Source organism: Suricata suricatta, chromosome 9 (assembly GCF_006229205.1).
Source record: "Suricata suricatta isolate VVHF042 chromosome 9, meerkat_22Aug2017_6uvM2_HiC, whole genome shotgun sequence".
In the NCBI taxonomy this organism is placed as follows: Eukaryota; Metazoa; Chordata; class Mammalia; order Carnivora; family Herpestidae; genus Suricata; species Suricata suricatta.
In genome coordinates this window covers 100975795-100999807 of record NC_043708.1, presented here as the reverse complement: position 1 = coordinate 100999807, position 24013 = coordinate 100975795, and the positions used below count along the sequence as shown (strand labels likewise).

General features: G+C 50.9%; 2 protein-coding genes across 7 annotated transcripts in view; one reads left to right on the top strand and one right to left on the bottom strand.

The window, feature by feature from the left end:
• The window catches only part of CA12 (carbonic anhydrase 12), a 51570-nt gene that overhangs the window by 270 nt on the left and 27287 nt on the right, over window positions 1–24013 (top strand). For all 5 annotated transcript variants that reach the window (XM_029952893.1, XM_029952895.1, XM_029952892.1 and 2 more), the window contains exons 2-3: window positions 1–123; window positions 5329–5349. In XM_029952893.1, the coding sequence (XP_029808753.1) occupies window positions 42–123; window positions 5329–5349 (103 nt within the window). In that variant the 5' untranslated portion in view covers window positions 1–41. The remainder of the gene's footprint in view (window positions 124–5328; window positions 5350–24013) is intronic.
• The window catches only part of APH1B (aph-1 homolog B, gamma-secretase subunit), an 83148-nt gene continuing 79256 nt past the window's right edge, over window positions 20122–24013 (bottom strand). Inside the window, exon 8 of one of the 2 annotated variants that reach the window (XM_029952906.1) lies at window positions 20122–20208. The gene's annotated coding sequence lies outside the window, so the exon portion shown is untranslated. Of the gene's footprint in view, window positions 20209–23819; window positions 23909–24013 lie in introns of those variants that run through there. The other variant, XM_029952905.1, reaches the window with a different exon arrangement.

Genomic DNA, 24013 nt, shown 5'->3' with positions numbered 1-24013 from the left:
GAGTGGCCGGAGCGGACGCCGCGGGCGCCCCGCGGCCAGCGATGCCCCGCAGCGTGCACGCCGCCGCCGTGCTCCTGCTCCTGTGCTTAAAGGAACCGCCGGCCGGCGCGGCCCCGCTCAACGGTAAAGCGCCTGCCTCCTCCCTCCTCTCGGTCCCGGGCGCTCAGCTACACCTGGGCGGAGGATTTTCTGCGGGGCTCCCCCTTCCCCTCATGCGAAAGCAAAATCGTTTCGGGGGGAGCAGGGAAGGACGTGCATACTATCAAATGCGTATTTTTTTAGACAGTTTAGAAAATGCGTTTGGGGAAATTCGTTTTCCTTGGTGAGGCACGACCTGTTGCGGTTGGGGGAAGCACGTTGTCTGCGGGTTGCAAGATGTTTGTGTGGAGCTCGGCAGGGGTGGCTTGGGAACTTGTTGAAGGGGAGGAGAAGGGACCCGGGGTTTAGAGTACTGTGCCTCGGTCCACGTGCGGGGACGGTAGAGAAGTGTACGTGCGTTCTGAGCCGCGTGGTTGCCAGGAGGGTTTGCCGCGCCGCAGTTGCAGAACCTTTCAACAGTGAAGGATGATCTTTGGAGGAGAGACTCTTGACCATGACGTTTTACCCCCAAGTCTAAGGGATGATGCGTCCCGTCTTTGATCATTGTTTTGCTCCAGGAGGGCTCCACTATCTTGAATGTGTGTGTGCACTCAGAAGATACACACCTCATTTCTGAGTGTAATTAGGGCCCTTAACCCCGAAGGGCTGGAGGCTGAGGGTGCCCAAGGGGACGGCAGGAGAGCGGGGAGGACCTGAACTGCAGGCTCAGGTCAAGGCAGTTAGTTAGGGTGAGCAGCCAAGGTTAAGGTTAGTTAATCCTTAAGAGCAACAGGAGATTGCCAACCTATTGCCTGCCTCTCCAGTTGCTGGGTGAGCACGTTTCTTGGTGACGTTTTGTGGAAACTTCTGGGTAACTAACTGATGGTGGCTCCTGCCCTTGACAGAGTCTGTCCCCAGTTGTAGGGATATTTGTAGGTGCTATGATACCTGGACCAAGGTTAGGTTGAAACATTTACAGGAGGGCTGACAGTGACTATGATGCTGGAAATGGACCCTCTCCCTCTAGGCAGTGGTGGTGGGACGTCGGACCTCCTCTGTAGCCTGAAAGCTCAGACGCTGCTCTCTCCTGGAGGTCACTGTGCCCGTGGGGCAGGGCAGGAGCAAGAGGGGGGAGCTGGGCTGCTGCAGCTTTGGCATTACTCTTAATTCAACTCAAATCCACTGGCTGGCGAGATGCTTGATGTTATTTCCCTTATCTGGCCCAAGAGAAACAGAAGGTTGGTTATATAAAAGTGGAAATTAATTGTTACAATTGCAGACTTTGACATGTGTTCCCCTCTCAGGAAAGCTGCACCCAGACCTGAAGTTTTGCTAGAAATCTCCCGTGTAGTTCCAAGCTGCTCCAAGACGGGAGAGAAACAGCCGTTTATTGGCTCGCTTTCCAGAAAGCCTGTTACTCCCCTCACCCTGGGGCAGTTCCTCATCCGGTCCCTACACGGTCTCTTCCCCTGCCATCCCCTCCATCGCCTCCTTCTCTTCTTTCCTCTGCTCCTTGCCCTCCCTCTTCCTTTCCTTTCCCTTCTCCTTTGCCTTGCTTCCCTCCGCATTCTCCAGGTTGGAGTGGGAGAAGCTTGCAGTAAAAACTTCACATTCACCCCCCACTGAGTAGCCAGCCTGCCTACCCCCCAGAGTGTAAGAACACAGGTTTTATTCTGCTATTCCTCATGCAGGTTTCTTGGCTGTTTACCTGCCTCTGGGGACAAGGTCAAAGCAAAAGTCACTGAGATGCAGTGTCTGTATTAACCCAAGCTTGGGAATGGAGGGGGGTGAGGCTAGGTAATGAGGTCAAAGTGTGGTGTACCCTCCCCCTGGAGCTCTTAAACCTCCAGCATTTTGCACTGGTGAATGTCTGAAAAAAATGACTGGAGTCGGGAAGGAGGGAACGTAATAAAGTGAGGTCAAGTGTCTTCTGGAGAAAACCTTGGAATTCTTAGTTGCATTGGGGGAACATTTCAATGAATTCTGCAGAGCCTGCTCTGAACCTCGTATGGAGAGCTAGACAGTCTCTGGCCTCCTAGGCGATGGTTACTCAGAGAAGATTCTAGCACCCAGGGCAGGAAGCAGGAACCCTTCGCCTGGATCCATGTCAATACCACTTCCTCAGTGAGCCCTCCGGGCATTCTCCCTGCCCAGTACAGAGCAGGCCTGCAGGTTCCAACAGGCATTGAGCTGAGCCTCCCACCTCTAACAGAAAGAAAAGATCACCTTTCCAGGAAGGGGAAAAAATTCCTTCTGGAAAAGCCTGCTCCCTCAGGAAGCCTCTGAAGTGTAGCTGCAGGAGCCTTGGCCTGGCCTGCCTCCTGTGTATGGTCAGGTGAGTCCTGTTAAGACTCCTGCCCCTCGGGACGCCTGGGTGGCTCAGTTGTTTAAGCGTCCAACTTCAGCTCAGATCATGATCTCACAGTTCGTGACTTCAAGCCTCGCATCAGGCTCTGAGCTGTCAGCACAGAGCCTGAAGCCTGCTTTGGATTCTGTGTCTTAACCTTTCTCTGCAAACCGCGCCCCCCCCCCGCCCCCGCTTGTGCTTTCTTTCTCTCAAAAATAAACATTAAAAAAAATTTTTTTTCTTAAAGACTCCTGCCTCTAAGGCTAGAGGCAAGGAGCCAGGAGGTGTTACTTCCAGATAAAGCAAACACACACACACACACACACACACACACATTTCCTTTAGAAAGTCTGCCTCGGGTTAGTTTTGAGCTGCAGATGGACCAGGCTGGGCCTTGACCTTCATCTGATACCTCCTCCCCCTTGGACTATACTCCTCTTCATTTTATAGTGTTTCTTCTCCCCAGCCTCCAGCTCCTGAGTCCTTCCGGACACTGCCATTTATATCTTGGTCTCAAGGACCAGGCAGAGCTGTTCAGAGAGAGGAGGGCAGGAAAGTTGACTCTGGATGCTGCTGCTTTTTCAAACCGAGTCCCTGGTCCTGTGAGGCTCTATGGTCCCAGTTGGCCGCTCTATACCGCTGCTCCCTGAGCTTTCCAAAGTATCACGTAGATGCTGCATCGGAGGATGGGCTACAGGTACAACCTCAGCTTGGCCAGTTTCGGGGGAGGATAGCGGAAGATGTGGGATACTGAGGCTGTGATTTGGTTTGGGGGCAGGTGCAATTAAACTTGTGGCCAAGGCAGGACTGCTCATGGGCAGCAGCTGTTCTCCTGGTGGTCTCCAGGCTCACCGGAGTGGCCTGTCTCTCCGGGTTAGTGGCGAGGATGAACTCCCCGATTACTTGCGAACTTCTAGATCCCGAGCTTTCGAGAGTGCCGCCTAGCCCAAGTGGCAATAATCTGATGTCTTCTACCTCTGAAATCCGTGACTGTATTTTCATAATGAACCCCTCAGGCAAAACCACTGAAAAAATGTTCAGGAAAGAGGGTTGAGGTCTTCTGTAGCTTGGTACCAAGGCCACGCCTCCTTCGTTCCTTTTCACCATTGTTTCAGTAAAAGGTCTAGCAGTACACTTGGGGGTAGCATACAAGTTCAGTTTCCCCATGGTTCTGAATGTCTTCCTTTAATTGCTAATTCAGGGAAGGTCAATCTTGGGACTGTTAACTACTGTGGGGTCCAGCGTGGGTTTTAGAGGGTCTGGGGACCTCTCTGAAATCTTGTATATGTATATGAAATCTTGCATGTCCAAGCCCATGGACATTTTTATGGGCAAGAGGTTCTTAAGTACTCATTGGATATTCTAAGGGGTCTGAACACTGCCTCCTTTCCTGCACTACAGATTGAGAAGGAGACTCAAAGATTTCCAAAGTGTGGTTTTTTAAAATTTATTTATTAGAGAATGAGCAGGGGAGGGGCAGAGAGAGGGGGAGACAGCATCCAAAGCAGGCTCCATGCCAATGGCAGAGAGCCTGATGTGGGGCTCGAACTCACGAACTGCGAGATCATAACCTGAGCCGAGCTCAAGAGTACCACACTTAACCAACAGTGCCACCCAGGTGCCCCCGCCTTTTTAAAAAACTCTTTTAGCTTTTCAAAATCCCTGTTGGCTTGAGTAGGAAATGCCCAGTTGTGGTAAGGGAGCAGATAGCTGGTCAGTTAAAGCTTGACTGCAAATCAATTCCCAGGAGAAAAAGGCGGACGTGAGTGCCGCCTTCTGACTGCATCCGGTGGGCCAAGAATGATGGAGGCATCCAGAAAAGCTAGGAGAGGCACTTAGGATTGAGAGAGTCCCTCTCCCTGGCGGTGTCCCCTGAGACACCCTGAGTCTTGATTCAGGGTCTCTGTGTCCTTCTGGAGGTGAAGAAGGACGTGTCAACCCCTGTGCAGCCTCTTTTCCCCAACTGCGTTTTGACGTGGGAACAGAGGACTTCTACCTGTGAAGGGCACCGAGCCGGCGGGGGTAGGAGGCCTCCTTACATTCCCCGAAGAACTTTGCGTGCTCACCGCCCCTGGCCTCCTACCTTGGGTGAGGCTGGCAGCTTCCTCCAAAAAGAACATGCCTCTTGAGACGGCCTTTCTCCTCTTTATGCACCGAGGTGAACTGCTCTCCAGGCATGCTGCTCCGTGGGAAAGAGCGAGGCCCAGAGCCGTGCTTCCAGGATGCTGCCGTTTGTGGGCAAAGGGGGAGGGAGAGCGTGATTACACGTGTGTGCAGTCAGACCGTGAAAATGTCCCCATCAACGCATGAAACTGGCTGTCTCTAATGCAAGCAGGGAGAGCGGGTGGCAGAGATCTCACTGTGCACCCTTTGGGAACTTTTGGGTGTTGAGCCTTGTGAATCTCATTATGTATTCAGAAAGTAAAATTTGGCTTAAGATCTGCAAGGCTTCTGAGGTGCCTGGGTGGCTCAGTCGCTTAAGTGTCAGACTTCGGCTCAGGTCATGATCTCATGGTTTATGGGTTCGAGCCCCGCTTTGGGCTCTGTGCTGACAGCTCGGAGCCTGGAACCTGCTTCAGATTCTGTGTCTCCCTCTCTCTCTGCCCATCCCCCACTAGTGCTCTGTCTCTCAAAAATAAATAAACGTTAAAAAAAAAAGATCTGGGAGGCTTGTAATCAAGAAGCCCCCTCCCTAACGCTTGAGCCCCTGCCAGACCCCACAGCCTGGCGCCTCCCTCTGGAGCACGCGATTCTGGGAACCCGTTGTTCTGACGCAGACTCCGAGATGACATCCGGGCGTCTGCCTCCTTTGGGACCGCGCCCGTTTCAAAATAAAATCTGTAGTTTTCTCTAACTTGCTCTAGCTCAGCTGTACTTACTTTGCCTTGTTTTGTTCTTTGCAGGATCCAAGTGGAGCTATTTCGGTGAGTAGAGATCTCATGTACTTTTTCTTTCTTTCTTTTATTTTGAGGAGATGGCTCTATTTCATGAGGAAGCCAGAAACTCCATGATCTGTGGGGGGTAAGGGGGGTGGGGTTTGAGAAGAGCAACTCTGATATCATTAAAAGGGAGTACTCAGGCTTCTGGAAAGAACGGTTCCCCGCAGCACTTTCTCCAAGCCGAGCAGCCTGCTCTGTGCATGTCAACTGTGAATCCTAGCATGAAGGTTTCCTGATCCCTGCAAGGATTTCTACCAAACCTTCCATGTGAATGTGCCCGGGTTACCTCCAGACTGCAAGGGCCTTGGGTAGGAGAGAGACCTCCTCCTCAGGAGGGCATTTATTCTACAATAAACAAAGAACAAAGGGCTCCTTTCTGGAAGTTTGGCTCAGGCCCCAGGATTTAAGCTGTCAGTGTGTCTGGAATTAACTTCATGTTTGTAAGCACGTGTAGTTCAGGGGTAGTGACAGCCCTTCGTGCAAGAGGGGTGCCTGCTTCGTGCGTGAGGGGAGAGAGGGATGTCGAGTCTGCAGTGGGGTTTCTGTGGGATTGGCTCTGGAATGACATTAGCTACTTCTGGCAGCCCGTGAAATCAGCCCCGCTGGTGTGTTGCAATGAGCTGGAAATTTGGTCGTCAGCTGGGGTGGGAATGGAGGCCAAGTACCAGGTCCGCTGACAAGCGCAAGAATGTTCATAATGTCTTGTTAGCGACGGTCACAAGCAATGTGCAAGACAGACCGGTACAGGGAGGAGGCCAGGACCGCCTTACTGGCACAGGAGCAGTGGTGACAGGCAGAGGAGTAGACTGTGACAGCGTAAGCAGAATCCAGAGAGAGGTCGGACTTAGATTTGCAAAAACCAGCGTCCGGGTACTGTTAACCCAGGAGGCACAGCCAAGTCACTGAACTAACTAACCAATGGTCCTACAGGCCGAGGTCCCCTTGGCTCTAGCACCGCACGGCTCCATCATTACCAACACCGTATGGACTTACTGTGTGAAAGGCACGGTGCTAAGTGCCTGTGTGATTGGAAGGGTGGGCTGTGGTCTGCACCTGGGAATGCTTTAAGCTCACAGTTCAAAGCTAAACAGATAATTACAGATACTAAATAAATAAATGGCTCAGTGCTCTGATGGTTCAGAGAGGGATAGTGAAGGCTAGGGCTGGAAGGTCACGGAAGGCTTTCTGGAGGAAGAGGGCTTTCACCTAGGTCATGGAGGATCGAGAGGATTCAGTGTAGTGGGAGGGAGGTGGTGTTGGCCAGGATGATGATGGCATCGCAGGAGTGGAGGCTAGAAAAAAGATGGTATTTGAGGGGCAACAAGTACAGAAAGAGTTGGGGCCCCTGTGGCTCAGTCACTTAAGCATCCAACTCTTGATTTCGGCTCAGGTCATGATCCCATGGCTCAGGAGATCGAGCCCCACATTGGGCTCTGTGCTGACAGTGAAAAGCCTGTTTGGGATTCATTCTCTCTCTCTCTCTCTCTCTCTCTCTGCCCCTTACACACACACTCTCTCTCAAAATAAATAAATAAATTAAAAAAAAAAGAGTTTTAGGGGAGTGGTTAACTGTAAGGTTGGGAAGTTCGGTTGGATTGAACAAGGGAGACAGTCAGGGGCAGGGCGAAGCCTTCCCACTTTGTGCCATAGATGGAGGGGCAGGGCCGCGAGTAACCTGTGTTTTTGGGAGATTAATGCAGTGGTAGGGGCTGGCCAGGGAAGGATGGGAGCAGGCAGGAAGGTATCTGGCCTTTGTGGAATTCCCATTGCTTGTCTTAACATCCAGTTTAGAGACAGCAAGGAAAGGGCAGGGCAAGGGACGTGACAAAGGAGAAGGACAGAGTCTAGGCCCCAGGGCTCCTTGGGAGGGGCAGTATGTGTGGGGGGGTGATGTCAGGAGCAGTGCAGAAGCATTTCTTCCGGGCCACGAGCTCTGGCCGGCCCTCTGTCCCCCAGCCTGGCATGACTGGAGTCTGCTGAGGAAGCAGAGGCCAGGGTCTGATGGTGCAAGATGTGCACTGGGTGAGCACAAAGACACATCTCACTTCTTAGTGACGTGAGTCCATGGGATGTGGAGTCGGCCCTCAGTGGGGCCGGTGAAGGATAACTAGGGACGGTCCGGGCTGGCAGCTGGCACCTGTGCTCAGAGTTGCCCGGGGCAGCAGGGGGCCTGGGTGGGTGCTGGGGGGAAATGGTTTCCACACAGTGAGGGCTGCCCTGAATGAGGCAAGTCAACCAAACGCCACGTGCTAGTTTTCCCAGGGTGCAGACCTCAGCTACTCTGCACGTAAATGCTGCTGAGTCACCCCGGTCCAGGGGCCTCCCAAGGCTTGGAACACAGCGTAGGACTTCTAGAAGCACATGGAAAAAGAGCCCTCCTCCCTTCCCCCTCCACAAAGTCACCAGGCTGAGCTCCTGGAGACAGGACAACCACCTGATAGCCAAGATGGGGCCCCGGTGCTGGGGCCCCCTCGGGGGTGGCTGGAGCCACAGCTGGGTGCGTCAGCCGGGCATGGAGCTGCTGCGCAGGCACCCCCCCGCCCCCCTACTGCACATCAGTCCCAGATCAACCCCGCTGAGCCTGGGCAGCTCCGTCGCTGGACCGGAGGGCACTTCAAGTCAGGTTGTTCTGTGAGGGGGTGATAGACTCCAGCCCCCTGAAGTCAGTCTGGTGCCGGAAGTGAGGGTAGCAAGCGGGGGCCCTCATGGGGTGGAGGTGACTGGAAGGAGGCGTGAAGAGGGTGCTGGTCACGGTTCATTCCGTGGTGTGGATGCTGTGCTCAGATGGGGGAGAACTCATCAGGCGTTCACGGGTGATCCATGCCCTGTTTTGTACGTGTGTTACATTCAAGAAGAGTTAACCAGTTCCAGCTGGCTGCGAGACTCATCCTTACCCTGCAAGTTTTTTTTTTAATTCTCCCCCACGAAAACACCCCCAAAAACCCCTTAGTGTGTTCAAAACGACAGAGCAGCCAAAAAGAATGAGTGTGTTGGAACTAATGACCTAAGGACACGTCAGATGAGCGCAGAACGGGTGCCGGGCCCATCCCTGAGCATACCGGACGTCGCTTTGGTGCTCCTCGGACGTGAGCCAGCACCATCTGCTAGAGATTCGGGGGAAATAAGATAAGCCTTCGCAGGAGAAGGGATGGACGGGGCACAGGGGGTGGGTGTTCCACTCTCCTGGAGTCAGGGCCCCGCAGGGCGTGCGCCGGGCCAGCCCCGCCATGCTGGTGCAGGAACTCTGGACGACAGTGGGGTGGCCTGGGGGCGCCGGGCAGGGGGCTGCAGCCTCTCCCAGGCCCTCCTGCCCAGCATCTCTGCCATGTGGCCGGGAGGCCTGGGCTCTGACATGGCTCCCTGTGATCCCCACGCTGCTCTCCTTTGTCCTGGACAACGGATTTCCTGTCTTAAAGAATTTTCCTTGGAAATCAGGCAGGGATCCTTCATGGAGGCAAACTTCCCTGGTTCTCCAGACTCTCGCCTCCACTGACTTTCTGTCCCGAATCTTCTGGAACACTAAGTTGTCCCAAACAAGCTTTCCCTGACATATGACATGCTTCCCAAGCCCTTCCCTAACTCGGAGGGCTAGATGTGAAACAAGGGGGCGGTTAGGGGAAAAACTCTTTACTTTTTATTCTTTAGTACAGATAAAGGCACCTCGTGACCTCACTCCCAAATGTATGGGAAGTGGACTAAGAGCTCAAGGGAGAACTTAAAACAGCAGTTATGGGGAGCACGTGTAATTAAAAGACTGATTTAGTTAGGAATAACACTTGTCTTGGGGCTCCTGGGTGGCTCAGTCAGTTGAGTGTCCAACGCTTGGTTTCTGCTCAGGTCATGATCTCATGGTCCTGAGTTCAAAACCCACATTGGGCTCCATGCTGAGCTTGGAGCCTAATTGGGATTCTCTCTCTCCCTTTCTCTCTGCCCCATCTTCTGCTCTTTCTCTCTCCCTCTCTCTCAAAATAAATAAACTTAAAAAAAAAAAAAAAAAGAATAGCTTTTGTCTTTACCAAAAGCAAGAAGCTCAGCCAACTCCAAACACCCCAGTGACACCGCCCCCCCCATTCTCCATTCCAGCTGCTGTCCTGTCCTGAGGATGAATGACAAGAGGCACAGAGCACTGTGAGGGGAGAGAGCAAGAAAAGGCTGGACCGTGTTTCTCATAACAGCACTAAATCCCCAGCCCTGTGCCTTAGGGATTTCCCTTGAGGCTAGCAATCCAACTCACTATCACTTATTAAATCTGTGCTACTGTTCCAGTTGTTTCTGACTGAAGTTGTGACATCCAAGGTCTGTTAGGATGTGGTATGGTCTGCCTACTCATACTTATTTCTCATCTGCATTGCAGAACTGAGGTTTGTGTATTCTCGGGATTCCTGGCCTATAGCTTCCCACATGCCTGCATTTTAGTGCCCATGGCCGGCCTTACCAGCTGGGTACAACCACAGGGCGGCTGGCAGTAGTTCCTAAAGGCAGGTGTAGTGGCACAGGAGTGGGGGAAGCAGGAAACCAGGAGGAAGACGTGGAGGGTGTACAGAGCCCAGAATATCTGCTAGGCACTTGCTGGCTGAATGGCCCTCGGCGAGGAACTAACCTCTCTGAAATTCAGGTTTTTTCAACTACCCAATGGGAATAATAGCATCTGCCTCCATGATTCCTGGATGGGTAGCGCCAGCATCACGTGGGACTTGGGAGGCCCTTCCTAAACACTAAGAACTAGAAATGGAACGCATGGAAGGAGGCTGGGAGGAAAATCCCAACCTCTTCAGCTCCAGTTCGTTAGCAGTAACAAAAGCACCAGTTTGATTTAGTTAGAAATGCAAAACCTGAGGCCTGTCCCAGATCAAAAACTCTGGGGCTGGGCCCAGCCCTCTGTTTGGGGAAGCCCACCAGAGGATCCTGATGCCCACTGCAGTCTGAGAAGTGCGGGTCTGCTTCCTGGAGGACTAAGATCATGTGTGGAAGGAGCCTGGTGGTGCCGGGCTCGTAGTGAGCACCTAATACAGCTCATCAGCGTTTTCTTTCCCTCCACCGCACAGAGTGGAATTATATTGGCTCATATGTGGGGAAATGCCTTGTAGATGCACCAAACAGACGTGAGCTGGGTTAGGAAGGCTTTGCTTCTTCATGCTTTTCTGAAATGCCTGAGTTCTTAATAGCAAGGAGGGGCTCCTTTTATGTTCTGAACAAATGGGACATGTGAGAAAGAAAGGTACGGGGCAAAAAAACACGAGCTCCTCCCAGGCCAGAATATTCTCTCTAGCTTTGTCCGTTAGGCCAGGGAGAAGTCAGACCTCATCTTGCCGCTGCTTTCCTGGCCTCCAGGGACCAGAGAGCTGGCTCCACAGCCTTAGCCACCCCAGTCACGCAGTGGCTTCCTTGGCCTCCCGGCCGACCCCTGGGAAGCCTCAGGGCCGATCCTTGACTTAGGACGCCAGGGTGGAGGTCTGAACCTGGGTACAAATATGAGGCTGGGCTGTTAGGATTGTGAGCTGAGTAAGCCCAGCCTCAGGCAGGAGCCTCACCCACTGAGGCCAGTCAGGCCCTGGGACTGCAGGGTGAGAGCTGGCGGACTAGAGCTAGGAGCGGGTCTGTCAGGGGCCCCATCAGCTCCCACTGGGCTCAGACTTGCTCCTCTTGCCCTGTGCCCCAGGCATCCAGGTGTGGGCAGAACACAGCCCCCCCAGGAGCTGGTGAAAGCCCTTGGCAGGCCATCCTCAGCTCGGGAGGGAGAGGAACCTCTGGGGTAGATTTAAAGCAAAAGGGGGCTGAAATCAAAGCAGGGGTGTGAAGGAGGCTCTAGGCAGGGACTGGACAGTCTGGTTTTCAGGGGGGGAAGAGAATGGATTGACTGTTTTCTGCAATCTCCTGGCCGGCTTTCCTGCTCTGTTCCTGTCCTGTACAGCGGGACCCAGAGGGGCAAAGGGTACAGAAGCCCAGAAGCACAGCCAGACTTCCAGGCGCCACACCATGTGGCCAAGGGCCTGCCTTGGACAAAGACCATCATTGCTTGATTCTCAGATGCACATCCTCCCACATTTTAGCGTCTCTGAGGTAGGGACATACCATCAATGGTGTCTGGAAGCCATGAAATACGGTAGTTCCACAAATACTGAGAAGCACACAGTTACATGCTAAGAACACGTGGAAAGGAGCTGAAATGATTAATTCTGATAACTCAATAGTGTAAAAATAATGCTGGGGTGCAGACTGCCCGACACGGCACACAGGAATGATGGGCAATCCTATTTGATTTTTAACTTAATGTTTCCCAATTTCCAGTTCGTGTATGCTTTCTGTTTCATAATATTACAAGTATTTATAAACAAAATCATTCAGGAGGTTTTTTTTTTTAACAAAAGTATTTCTTTAAGAAGCCAGCTCCCCCATTTCCTGACAAGCCTTCGATTTTATGATTTTATGCCAACCAGGAAGGGACAAATACCAGCTGCACCTCCTGCTGCTACAAAGGCTGACTCAGAACTGGTAGAACTCTGAGTGGTTTGTTTAACTCGTCTTAACTTCTTCACGGGTTTTGCAATCATTAACCGGGGACTAGATGAGCTGGATGGCTCCTGGGTGAACTGGATGAGACCCGTCCAGGCCAGGCCAGGCGGTGAAACAGTGAGGACAGCCTTTCCAGAGCCTCCCCCCAACCTCCCCCCCACCCCCCGGCCTCCGGGGGCCCTGGAAAGGCTCCTTACGTTGAAAGTGAGATTTACCAGAAGCAGGGAACAGGGACATTGGCACACGGTGCCCAGTGCTGTGGCAGCAGCGGCTGGTCCTCGGGGTGCCACCTTCTGGGAGGTGGACAAGGAGTGGAGAAGTGAGGAAAGGTGACTCTGAAGGCTGTTGAACAAAAATCGTTTTTGTTGTTGTGTTTTTCCAAAGACATTTTGTAGGGAGTCTGAGGCAGTCATGCAAATGACTGTTTCCCTTTTGGCTTTGGCCACCAGGAAGCCCAGAGGCAAATTGGTGGCCCGGACTTAGTAACTGTCTATTCTTCTATGACCTACAAAGGTAAAGATTCTTCCTTATATTGCCCTTCTACTTTCTAGATATTCTTCCTGATCCTGTGCCAAAATGTTGTAACAAAACAGATTCTGAAATTTTTAGCTAGAAGGGTCCTTTCAGTAGAGATACTTTAGTTCTCTACCACTCTTTATTCTGCTCCCTCCATGATGTTAAAAGATATGTTTTAACAAATTAATGTATCAATGAAAGTTAATTTTTCTCCTTTGTTTCTAATCAAAGACACACATAAAGTTTTCAGTTAGCCCAAGATAAGTGGTTCACATTCATTCCACAAATATTGAGTGAATACTAAAGTGCCAAGTATTGGACTAGATGCTAAAGAAATGATGAGTAAGGCACGGTCTCTACCATGACGGAACTATGAATCTTTGAGAAGACAGTGAATTAGACAGGGCCTTACAATACAGAGAGATGAAGCATGGAAGAGACCTCACCTAGGGTTTGAGGGAAAGGACGAGAGAAGGCTTCCTGGAGGAGGTGATGTCTAAGCTGAGATCCGAAGGACAGATAAGAGCTAGCCAGGCAAAGGGCAGGGCATGACAGGGAACTGGGGGCCAAGGGACAGACTGTGCAATGACCACCTAGGCTGGTGTGTTCTGGGGACTACCCAAGAACGTCACAGAAGGGGGGCTGGGGAGACAGGCAAAGGCCAGAGTATGAGGAGTGTGAGTCACGTGATGAGTTGGGACCTCATTCTAGAGACAGCAGGGGACTTGGGAGCATTCCAAGTAGAAACCTGAAGTGATCAGCATTTTAGGAAGATCATCCCAGCTGCAGGGCGGAGAGTAAATGGAATGTGAACACTGGAGAAAGGACGGTCAGAGGGACGTGTGAGAGGGACTTGGGGGTCTGAACCAAAGGAGGGGGAATAGAGGTCCTAACCTGTTGGTGTAAGGCAGCTGGAAATGGAGACACCTAATAGAAATGTAGACAAGGTGAAGCCTGATTGTGGATGAGTGCCTGTCTCTGTTCAAATTGGCATCCAGGCTGCCATACTGCCTAGGCGGGACCCCGGGGCATGTGTGTATGTGTCTGGGATACTGATGTAGTCAAACCCCACCCCACTTACCAGTGAGGCAGGGGAGACTCAGAGTTCCACGGTGGCCCAGACGGAGCACGAGGTGCCGAGCCAGGGCCAGAACTTGCACCTCCTGATTCCTGTCGGACGTGCTCTCCTGGTGATTTTGTGGATGTTTATTTTACACCAGGCATTGTGTGCCCTACACTGCACATCATGACATTGTGTAAAAGCCCTTGAGGAAAGGCAGTGATTTTTTAAAAAAAGTAAATAAAATAGATTTGCCAGGAACAAATTATGCCAAATCACCTTTCTTTTCTTCCCTTCGTCAGGATAAAAGGCTTAGTGGTTAAAGTAAACACAATACACTGAATACGTTTTTGACATAGATAAACATCTGATACAGTTCCTGGTGCCTGCCGCACTCATGGGAAATGTGGATCAAGGAGCAGTGTGGTCGTTAAGAAAAAAAATCAATAGACTCCTCCAGCCACTGTAACCGTTGGCAGTGCACGGCTGTTACTGTTGTGGGGGGTCCTCTGGGGGACCCTTGAATTAATATCCTCACATTCTGAGGAAGAGGATGGGCAGCTAAGGAACATCGTGACTGGAATCACGAGGACCAGCATTGGCAGGGAGAGTAGGGAGTAGAGGACGGAAGGAGGTCAGAGAAGCAGATCAGGGGCGCCTCGGGGTCTCAGTCGGTTAAGCGTCCTACTTCAACTCGGGTCAGGATCTCACAGGTGATGAGTTCGAGCCCTGCATCAGGCTCTGTGCTGACAGCTTAGAGCCTGGAGCCTGCTTCGGATTCTGTCTCTCCCTCTCTCTGTCCCTCCCTAGCTTGCTCTCTGTCTCTCTCCCAAAAAAATAGGTAAAACAACAACAACAACAATAATAAAAAAGAACAGAAAAGCAGATCAAAGTGAGTGGGCTGGGTAGCAGGGCAGGAGTGTCCAGTGAGCAAGTGCCGTGTGACGTGGCGCTCCGCAGAGCTGGAGGCGGCCGGCACAGACGAGAGGAAGGCTGGCCCCTGTGCTGTGTCCTTCTGGGTCCTCAGGAAGGAGGGCGTGCGCACGCACCCACACACACACACGCACACACGCAGGCCCACATCCGTAGTCACGTGAGTGTCCGCATTCCCACATGCTCGCACTCGCGCCTCTGAGCCGGAGCAGCCCCTCAGCTGCGTTCCGAGTTCTACTCTGTGTGTTTACACACTCAGTGTGGAGAGACACTCAGACACGATGTTCCACGTGACTCTCCACTGTGCTTCCTTCTGGCGCCGCCCCAACAATCTCCCTGGGCCTTGTCATCAAGGGCGATGCTTCACTCTGTCTGTCAGCAAGGATGAAGTAGGGGACATCCCTGAGTGTGGAAAGTGTGCAGGTAACCCTGAGCATGCAGAGCCGCCTTAATGTTCTCCCTTCACATGACTGTCCCATGGCCTCTTGGGTTAACAGCCAAGTGCTTGCTTTCCAGTGAAGAGCAAAGTGTCCAGTGATCCCTGGAGAGGTTTTTCATTCAGTGGTTTGTTTGTTTTTTTTATAGCACAAGCCTACTGCAAGCAGGGCCGGTGTCCTAGGGCCTCTGCAGGGTGTGGGGTGAGCAGGGAGCCATTCCCAGCCTCAAGGAGGACCATCCAGAAGGAGCATATAACTGCACAGCCTGGGGGGAGCGACACCCTCCCCACAGGGGCTGCTTGGACAGACGCGCAGACTCCAGCCCAGGGAAGATACTTGGGAAACGTGTGTTGAGTGAAGGAGAGAATGGTTGATTTCTTTTTGGCTTTGGGAGCTGGGGGAGGCACCGGGGACACGGTGACATTTGATCTGGATGATAGGATTTCAGAGGTGAAAAGCGGTCTGAAACGAAATGCCCCATCACCACGCATATCTCATTAGAAGTAAACGGAGACACACAGGAAACCCTAGATTTGTTTTCCAGAGAGGTGAAAGGGAGAACTTGCTCAAAAAGTTTGGCAAACAGCCCGCAAGAGGAAAAGGGAGGGTTGAGACCATTTGGCTCAGAAGGGCCCGAGGCCCCACATGTCCTGGGAGTCTGTCACATCTAGACACTGACCTTACGCTACCACTTTTACTCCTCCCCAAAGGAACGGGAGGTGGGTGCTGCCACTTTCATTTTCTGAGTGAAGCTCAGGGCATCCATGACACGTGCCCAAGGTCACACAGCTTGTAAGTGGCAGAGCTGAGCTTGGCAGCTCGGCCTGATGGCTCCAAAGCCTTCCCGGGCACCTCACGCCTCTCCGGAAAGGAGATAGTAAGAAGTAGCCGGGATGAGGTCGTCAGGTGTAAGAGACCCATGAAAAAGCAGCTTTTCTCACTAGACAGGCAAACTGAGGGAGTAGCTTTAGATAATAGCACGTGTGCTATAGGTTAGCTATCAGGAAGAACTTCCTCATGGTGAAAGCTGGGAAGTGAAGGACTGAGTCACCCTTCACTTTAGTTCCCCTTCCATCCTGCGTAACTGCAGAAAGTTCCCTTCTCTTCATGGTTTCCAGACTCCCTGGGGAATGTTCACAAGGTCACAGAGGCCTCCTCTCTCGCTCTGCACGGTCACCTGGGGCTTACCTGCTGGTCACCTCTCACCACCCTGCAACCACTGCCGGTGCCCAGGCTCCGCGCCCTCCCAGGTGCCCCGGGAGCTGCCACGGGGGCCAGTATGAACTGCCAAGGTCAGAGCCAGGCCTTGCTACTTACCGGCAGTATGACTTTGGTCCTATTATGCAAACCTCTGTGCCCCAGTCACCTCCTCTATTAAATGAGAGTACAGTGCCTGTGTCATAGGGCTGGTATGCAGACTAAATTAATTAATACATGTTACGCACATAGAACGAGGGGTGGCAAACCCTGCACGCAGCTCCGCTCACCCATGGATGCAGGTGCCAGGACTCGGCCTTGGCACGACAGCAGCAGGACTGGGTAGCCCAGACGGGAACAGTCCAGCCTGCAAATCCTAAGATACTTGCTCTCTGATCTTTTGCAGAAAATATTAGCCGACCTCACATATAAAATGATACTTGGTACATAGTAAGTGTTCATTAAATAATGGTGTAACAACAATAACAACAACAAAAACCCAAAAAACTAAAAAAAAAACCTCTTTAGGCCTTGGAATTTAGCAAAAAATTTTGTGCGGTCCATGGACAACACACAGCAATTACAGTCTCCTGGCATCTCTGTCAACAGTAGTCCCTACGGACAACGATCATCCCTGTCCCGTGGGTCCCCCACCACCGCGGAGGCACTGACACTGCTCCTGGCCTGGAGTCCTCCTGACTCGGTTCCCTTTTCCCTGACGCCAGGCCTCGATTCCTCTTCCTCGCCCCAGCATGATTCACATTGAGAGCACCCCATCCCTTCGAGAAAAACCTCCTCTGCACTCTGTGACCTGGGCCTTCCACACGGCCCGGACGAGGAAGTCCCAATAGTCCAGGGCCTCTCGGGGCTGCACTACTGACACCCTGGGCAGGATAACTGTCGTGCGGGCTGTCCTGTGCAGGGTAGGACATTTAGCAGCATCCCTGGCCTCTACCCACTAGATGCCATAGCACCTGCCAGCTGTGACCCCAGAAGTGTCTCTAGTCATTGCCACATGTCCTCTGAGGGGCGACATCCCTCCTGAGAACAATGACTTAAAGTTTGAAATAACATCACAAGTGAGATAACAATGTTTCCATCCAGGACCTAAATCCATATTTAGAAAAACAGTGTCCTTTGCAAGGACACACACCTGTTCAAGATGCATCCGGTTTGTATCATTGGGTCACTAAATGGAACGCTTAGCACCTCAGCCTGAACCACAAGTGTCTGGATGGCTACCGTGGGGGCTACATTTTCCGAGAAAACACTGGGCAGTTCCCTGCCTCAGGTCTGTAGAGCTAAGAAGGCTTCTCCAAGCGCTCCGTGCTACAACATGGGGAAGGCTTGCCCGTGGACAGACTTCTGGTTCCTCCCCCAGAATGGGGAAGGTGCTTATGAAGCCCACGCCCGCCCCGCCCCTTGTCCCATGCCGATCTTCCAGCCACATCAGTCTGTACATCTGACTCTACCTCAAGTGACAGGACGGAACTGCTGGCCGCTGTCAAGTAGCGGTTCATTCACAGAGTCACTCATCCCTTCGACCAGTCCTTAATGATTCCTTTGTGGGCTGGTCCTGGGATTCGAGACCAGCATCACACAGCCCCTGCCTTCAGTGGGTTGACAGCTGAGGTGCCAGCAGACATGTAAACAGGCAGTTAGAGTGGAGCACGTTAAGGGCTAGGACACTGCGCTGGAGCCGTGGACACAGAGGGATGACAGGAAGCCTCAATTTGGGGGCAGAGTGGCTGTCAGGCCTGCCTGAGGAGCTGATTCTTGAAAGACAGAGGAGCACAGGAAGGAGAGCACGTGCATGTTCCTGTGCATGGGTGGGGAGGTGTTTTAGGGATGGGGATGGCTTTCCGGGGAGGGCAAAAGAAGTCCAAAGAGCAGGTGAGAGTGCGTGGTGTGGTGAGAGAATCGGCGTGGCAGCAGACGAGGGTTTGAGGACTGGTGTTGGGAGACTGCTCTCCCTGGGTCTCTTGTGTTTCAGCAAATCTGTGGGCAGAGGCACTGATGGCCTTCGTTCCAGACTAGCATTTCAAGGATGTTTCTGTAGCAAATAGTTTTATTAGAGATAGTGTCTCCCTCCAGGGCAGAGGGCAGATTTGTTTGCCTCCAGGAAGATAAAGACAATGTCTCCCTTGGGGGTGAAGTTGGGCAGGTTTGCTAACTGTCCCTCTACAAGATGGGGGTTTCCTAAACTTGGGGTTGCTTGGCCATGCTGCTGAGCAGTGGGCCTGTGCAGGTGTCCCCGTGGAAGGGGGCTTGGGACACAGACGCTAATGTCCCTCTGCTACTGCTGTATTAAACTATCCTTTGTCTCTGACTCACGAGTCTCGTATCTTTGCCACGGAACTGTGGTAGCCTAACTTGTTAGTCTGGGTGGAATTTGAGGTCCCGCCTTCACTGACCTCAGATTTTTGACAGATGGCAGTGGGGAAAGCAAAGGCTGGAGAAGTGTGTGTGTGTGTGTGTGTGGGGGTGATCATGAAGGTCTTGAGGGCTGCAGTGAAAACCTTGGGATTAATCCTAAAGGCTTGAGGAGCCACTGAAAAACTTTCAGCAAAGTAATGTGCAGAAGTGGTTGTGGGTTAGTGTGGAGAGGTGAGGGCTGTAGGGTAAGCCTGGAGAAACAAGGCTGGTGAGGGGGACAGATATGGAGCCGTGGGTCTGAACAAAGACTGTGCCAGTGGCGGCACATGAAGGCCAAGTTTAAAAGAAACTTAATGTGGTCCTTGATGGCACTTTTACTGATATGGGAGTCAATCTGGAATACTCACTGCCTGCCTCTTTGGACCTTTCATGCTCTGACATTTCAGAAGCATATAGACTGGATATCTTCTAGAAGGCCTCTCGATTTGAGTTTGTTTGAGGGTTTCTCATGAATACCGCAGAAGTAGTGTGTCCTTAACTACTTATGTATTTCATCAAGAGGCTCTTGACGTCATTGTTAGTGATAATTTTGATCACATAATACTTGATAGCTTTCTATGTAAATGGTACCATTTGCCCTTTTATAAATCATAGGCAGTCTGTGGGAAGATCCTTTGAGACTGGGTTTAAAAAATTGGAATATTAATTGGATATTAGGTAACACTACTAACTGTTCCATTTCCTGACTGGGAGAACTGTACTGTGATTATGTAAGAAAATGTCCTTGTTCTCAGGAAATAGACATTTAAGTATTTAAGTACAGGCAGGCATGATGTCTAAAACTTTCTCTCAAAAGAGCCCCAAATGGTGATGGTTCAACTTAAGATTTTTCCACTTAAGGACGGTGTGAAAGTGACACACATTCAGGAGAAACCATACTTGGAGATGTGAATTTGGATCTCTTCCTTGGCTAGGGATCCCTGGTGTGATCCCGGTTGGTGACAGTGGGCAGGGCGGCCACCCCTCCCAGGCAGCCATGCCACCGTGAGGGTACACAACTGAAGGATTTACACCATCTTGTACCCAGACAAGCACTCCGATTTTCACTTTCAGCCCAGCACTCTACAAATTACAGGAGATAGTCAACACTCTCTCCTAAACTAGGCTTTGTGTTAGACACTTTTTCCCATTTGTAGGCTAATATAAGCATGTTTAAGGTAGGCTAGGCTAAGCTAGGATGTTCGGGAGGTCAAGTGCATTTTCAAATTACATGATCTTTTCAACTTACGGCGGGTTTATTGGGACATAACTCCATCACAGGTTGAGGAGGAACTGTAATAACAGTAATAATGTGCATATATATGTATATATAGAGAGTAATAAAGCAGGTGTGACCAAATGTTAACGACTAGTGATTCCAGGTGAAGAGTACATGGGAATTCACTGTGGTATCCTTCTCAATTTTCCATACATTCAACCTATTTCAAAATAAAAAAAAATTTTAAAAAGATACCTACAAATAAAATCATTCTGTCTCTGTGCCTAGCAGTGGGGCCAAAGGAGAGGACAGGAAGGAGTCCATTGGGATTCCAGGCTTTGGTGTGGTGGGGACGTCAGCTGAGACAGAGAACCTTGAAGGAAGTAAGGGAGGTTTTGGAAGGAGGAGGGTCAGAGAAGAAAACACGGCAAGTTTGGTTACTCTGCTTTAATTGTTTGTCTGCCTTCCTCTCTAGCCATGTCTGGTTTCAGGGAGCCATGAACATCGAACGGGGGCATCCAGTGGGCAGCTGGTCTGGAGCTCAGGAGGAAAGTCTGCAAAGGGGAGAGGTGGTGTTGAAACCATGGGAAGGGATGGGCTCAGCCCCAAAGCATGTGTAAGAGAAAACAAAGAGCCAAGAACCATGAGACAGCGGTCATTAAGGGGCAGTGAGTTACAGACAGCGGAAGAGAAGAAGTTTCAGAAACGGGGGTGGGGGCATTGGGGCCAAGGGCTGCAAGAAAAATGAGGGCTGAAGAGTCTGTGTGAAGTCATGGTATGTGGACCTGGAAGTCAGAGTTGCTGGGCAGGAAGTCTGATTGGGAAGTGAAGACACAGAAGCCAGAGGCTTAGACAATTCTTGTAAGATGCTGGGCTGAGAAGTGGAGGCAAGATACCACAGTAAAAAAGAAAGGGGAAATACTCGTTCTAGGAAACAGACATCCAAAGTCCACAGCTATATATTTTGCCAGGGCCACATTCAACTTAGATATCCAAGGATGTCCCTCACTTACTGTGTAACCCTGAATGCAGTCACCCCCAGGCTCACACTTTTAACAAAGGGGGGCGGGGCGCTGGAGAAGAGCCGCTGCTTGTCAGGTGGAGGAGACAGCTGTAGCAATGATTCAGAGCACCTGAGACATCTTCGCCTCTCTCTGCCACACAAAGGCAGCCTCTGCCCACTGAATTTGCTCTCCCCCAACTTCCTTCTTGTGCGAGGGAACACCCCTACACCACCTTGCACGAAACCTGCCTTTGTTAGCATGATGATTGGAAGTTCCCCTTTCCATTCAGGAGCTTGTTACAAGTAACGGCCTCGCTGACCCCTAGACTCTTGTTCCTGGGAAAGCAGCCTGCATTTTCTCCATCTTCCCTTCCTGCTGGCTCTAGTCACACCGTTTCTAAAACCCTCACAGGAGAAACACTGAGGCTTTATTTCAGTCAATAACGATTTTACACGACAGAATAGCAAGTTAACCGGAGTCAGATATTTAAACTACAATAAGCAGCAATACGAATGAATAAACGAAGGTATACCCGTACACGGGTATCGAATTCAGCTATAAAAAGGAAGTACAGGTACATGCCACGATATGGATGCACCATGAAAACGCTGCACAATATGAAAGATGCCAGACACAAAAGCCACTTAGATGGATTCCGCTTAGAAGGAACGTACAGAACAGGCAAATCCATTGAGACAGAAAATAGATTCATGGTTACCAGGAGGTGGGGACAGGAAATGGGGGATGAGGATGGGGTTTCCTTCTGGGGTGATGAAAATGTTCCAGAGCTAAACAGAGATGATGGCTCCACCACACTGTGAATATACCAAGTATCACTAATGGTAAATTTATGTTACATATATTTTACCACAATAAGACATTAATTAATTTTTTTAAAAAGCAATCTTACCCTGACAATGGAGAGTAAAAGCCGGAGCTCCAACTTCAAGGCCTTGGATCTGAGAAGGGCTTTTCATCAGCTCTTCTCAAATTTGGCTGCACATTAGAATCACCTGGGCAGCTTTTTAAAGCTTCCTGGGTCTGGACCCCACCCAACACCAATTAAACTAGATGTCAGGGGCTGGGGGGCCAGGGGCAAACTTAGACGCTCTCGGAAATACCAGAGTAATGCCAGGGTAAAGCCAGGGTTAAGAAATACTGCTCTAGACCAGTGGTTCTCAAAGTGTGGTCCCCAAACAGCATTGGCAGCACCTGGGATCTCGTTAGTTTGAAATGCGGATTCCGGGGCTCCACCTGAAACCTACTGAATCTGAGACTCCGGGGGTGGGGCTCAGCAATCGGGGTTTTAACAAGCCCTCCAAGGGATTCTGATGGTCACTCAAGCTTGACAACAGCTGTTCTGAGACTAGACTCAAACACTGAGGTACAAAGACTCAGTATACTGGGGTTCAAAGACAGAAAATATTATTTTGAAAAGTGTACATGTCATTAGGAAAGAGAAATGCCAAGGGCTCTACAGAGCACAGAGGAGTAGGAAACACTGTCCTGTGTTAGGGGGGAGAGAGGGGCATGGTAAGATATCTACCCTTGTCCCTCCCCCCCCAACCCCAGTGCTGATGAAGGGGTACCTCTAGATATGGTGAGCAGAGGGGAGGGGCTTCTAAGCCTAGCAGAGAGTTGAGTTGGTGGCCAACTTTACAGCTCACCTCTTCTCTCCCTACCGCCATGGCTAAAGCAGTAATGACACGGAAGCAAGGCTTTACCCCAGCAGCAGCCCTCCCACCAGTGTCAGCCCTCCCTCTACAGTTGGCCCCAATACTTATGGAAATAACAAAAGAAAAAAAATAACAAAGGAAAGTTTGAGATAAAGTACAGATTAAAGCATCTTTAGAAAACTTTTCCCTTTTTGGAGTGCCTGGGTGGCTCAGTTGGTTAAGCATCTGACTTCAGCTCAGGTCATGATCTCATGGTCTGTGAGTTCGAGCCTCACATCGGGCTCTCTGCTGTCAGCACAGAGCCCTCTTCAGATCCTCTGTCCCCCTCTCTCCTTGCCTCCCCCCACTCATTCTCTCTCTCTCTCTCTCAAAAATAAAGAAATTAAAAAAAAGAAAACTTTTCCCTTTTTATTAACCTGTAACATAAAATCCAAGGAAGAAGAAAGGGCCCCTTTCAGCAATCCACCTTTGAGCTGTATAAATAAGTAACCCTGACTCTCTAGCTCTTGTTCACTGCCCTGTCTCTGACTCATCTGTAACATTAACAAAGGAAACTGCCAGTTTGATTCCTTAGCCTCCACTTGTTTATAATAAAATCATAAGACCTCATGCACCAATCATTAACCCACAGCCCTGCTAGCCTCCTTTCCTTCCAGGCAGGAGCTTGGTTATTGTGGCCACGCCTCTCCACGTGACCGGCAGGAAAACAGGCAGACTCGGCAGAATGTGGCCTTCTGCAGGGGGGTCAGCACCCGGCCAGGGTCCACTCTGTGGGCATTCGCTACTACCCATAGGCTGAACCCACCGCACTTCTCCGAGAAGCTGTATATCTTTTAATCAACTTTGGAAGTAAACTGCAGGATCTATAAAGTATATATTAAATAGTTTTAAAAACGTGGCTTCCCCATCCTAATGATATCCTGAGGATGTGTGGTTTCAAATGGACTTAGAGGGGGCCCCAAAGGCTGCCTTCTTCTTTGAATGGGGTCCTATGGCTTAGCCGTGTTCCATGTGGCTGGAGCCACAGGAGCATGATTGATGGCCCTCAGGTTAAAGTGGGTACTGGCCCCTGGAAGGGGGAACTTTCTGACAGACAGAGGAGTGTGCATGAGCAGGTGCCGGATGATTCTCTGTGTTCTCATAGGGCAATGCCTGTCTTGGGCATGGGGAAGCCAGACCAATCCTAAGCTCTTTCTGAGTTGATACGTCACAGGCATATAAGATACATAGGCTCTCTGCTGCTCTGAGCTTGTGGTGCCCTCTCCCTGGAATGCCATTCCTCTGGTTCTGCTCATGGTTGGCTCAGATCCAACCTTTATGTCTCAGTGTTAATGCAAGTCCTCTGAGAAGCCTTCCTGCAGCACCTGGTCCACCGCGATCCCTCCGTTTTCTCCATCCTAGTCCTTGCTGATTTCCTTCATGGCACGGATTGCGGACTGTAATTATTTTATTTATGTATCGGTTTGCTTACTTGCAACTTATTATCAGTCTCTTCCTCTGGAATGGATGCTCCATGAGGACAGAGACCACATCTGTTTTGTTCTCCACTGCATCTTCAGCACCTAATACTCTGCCTGGCACAGAAGAAATGAAGGAATTAACTTCAAAATTAAGTAGCATTCCTAGGAGAGTATTTAGCAATTTCCTCTTCTAGTCAACATTTGAATACTCATTTTTAA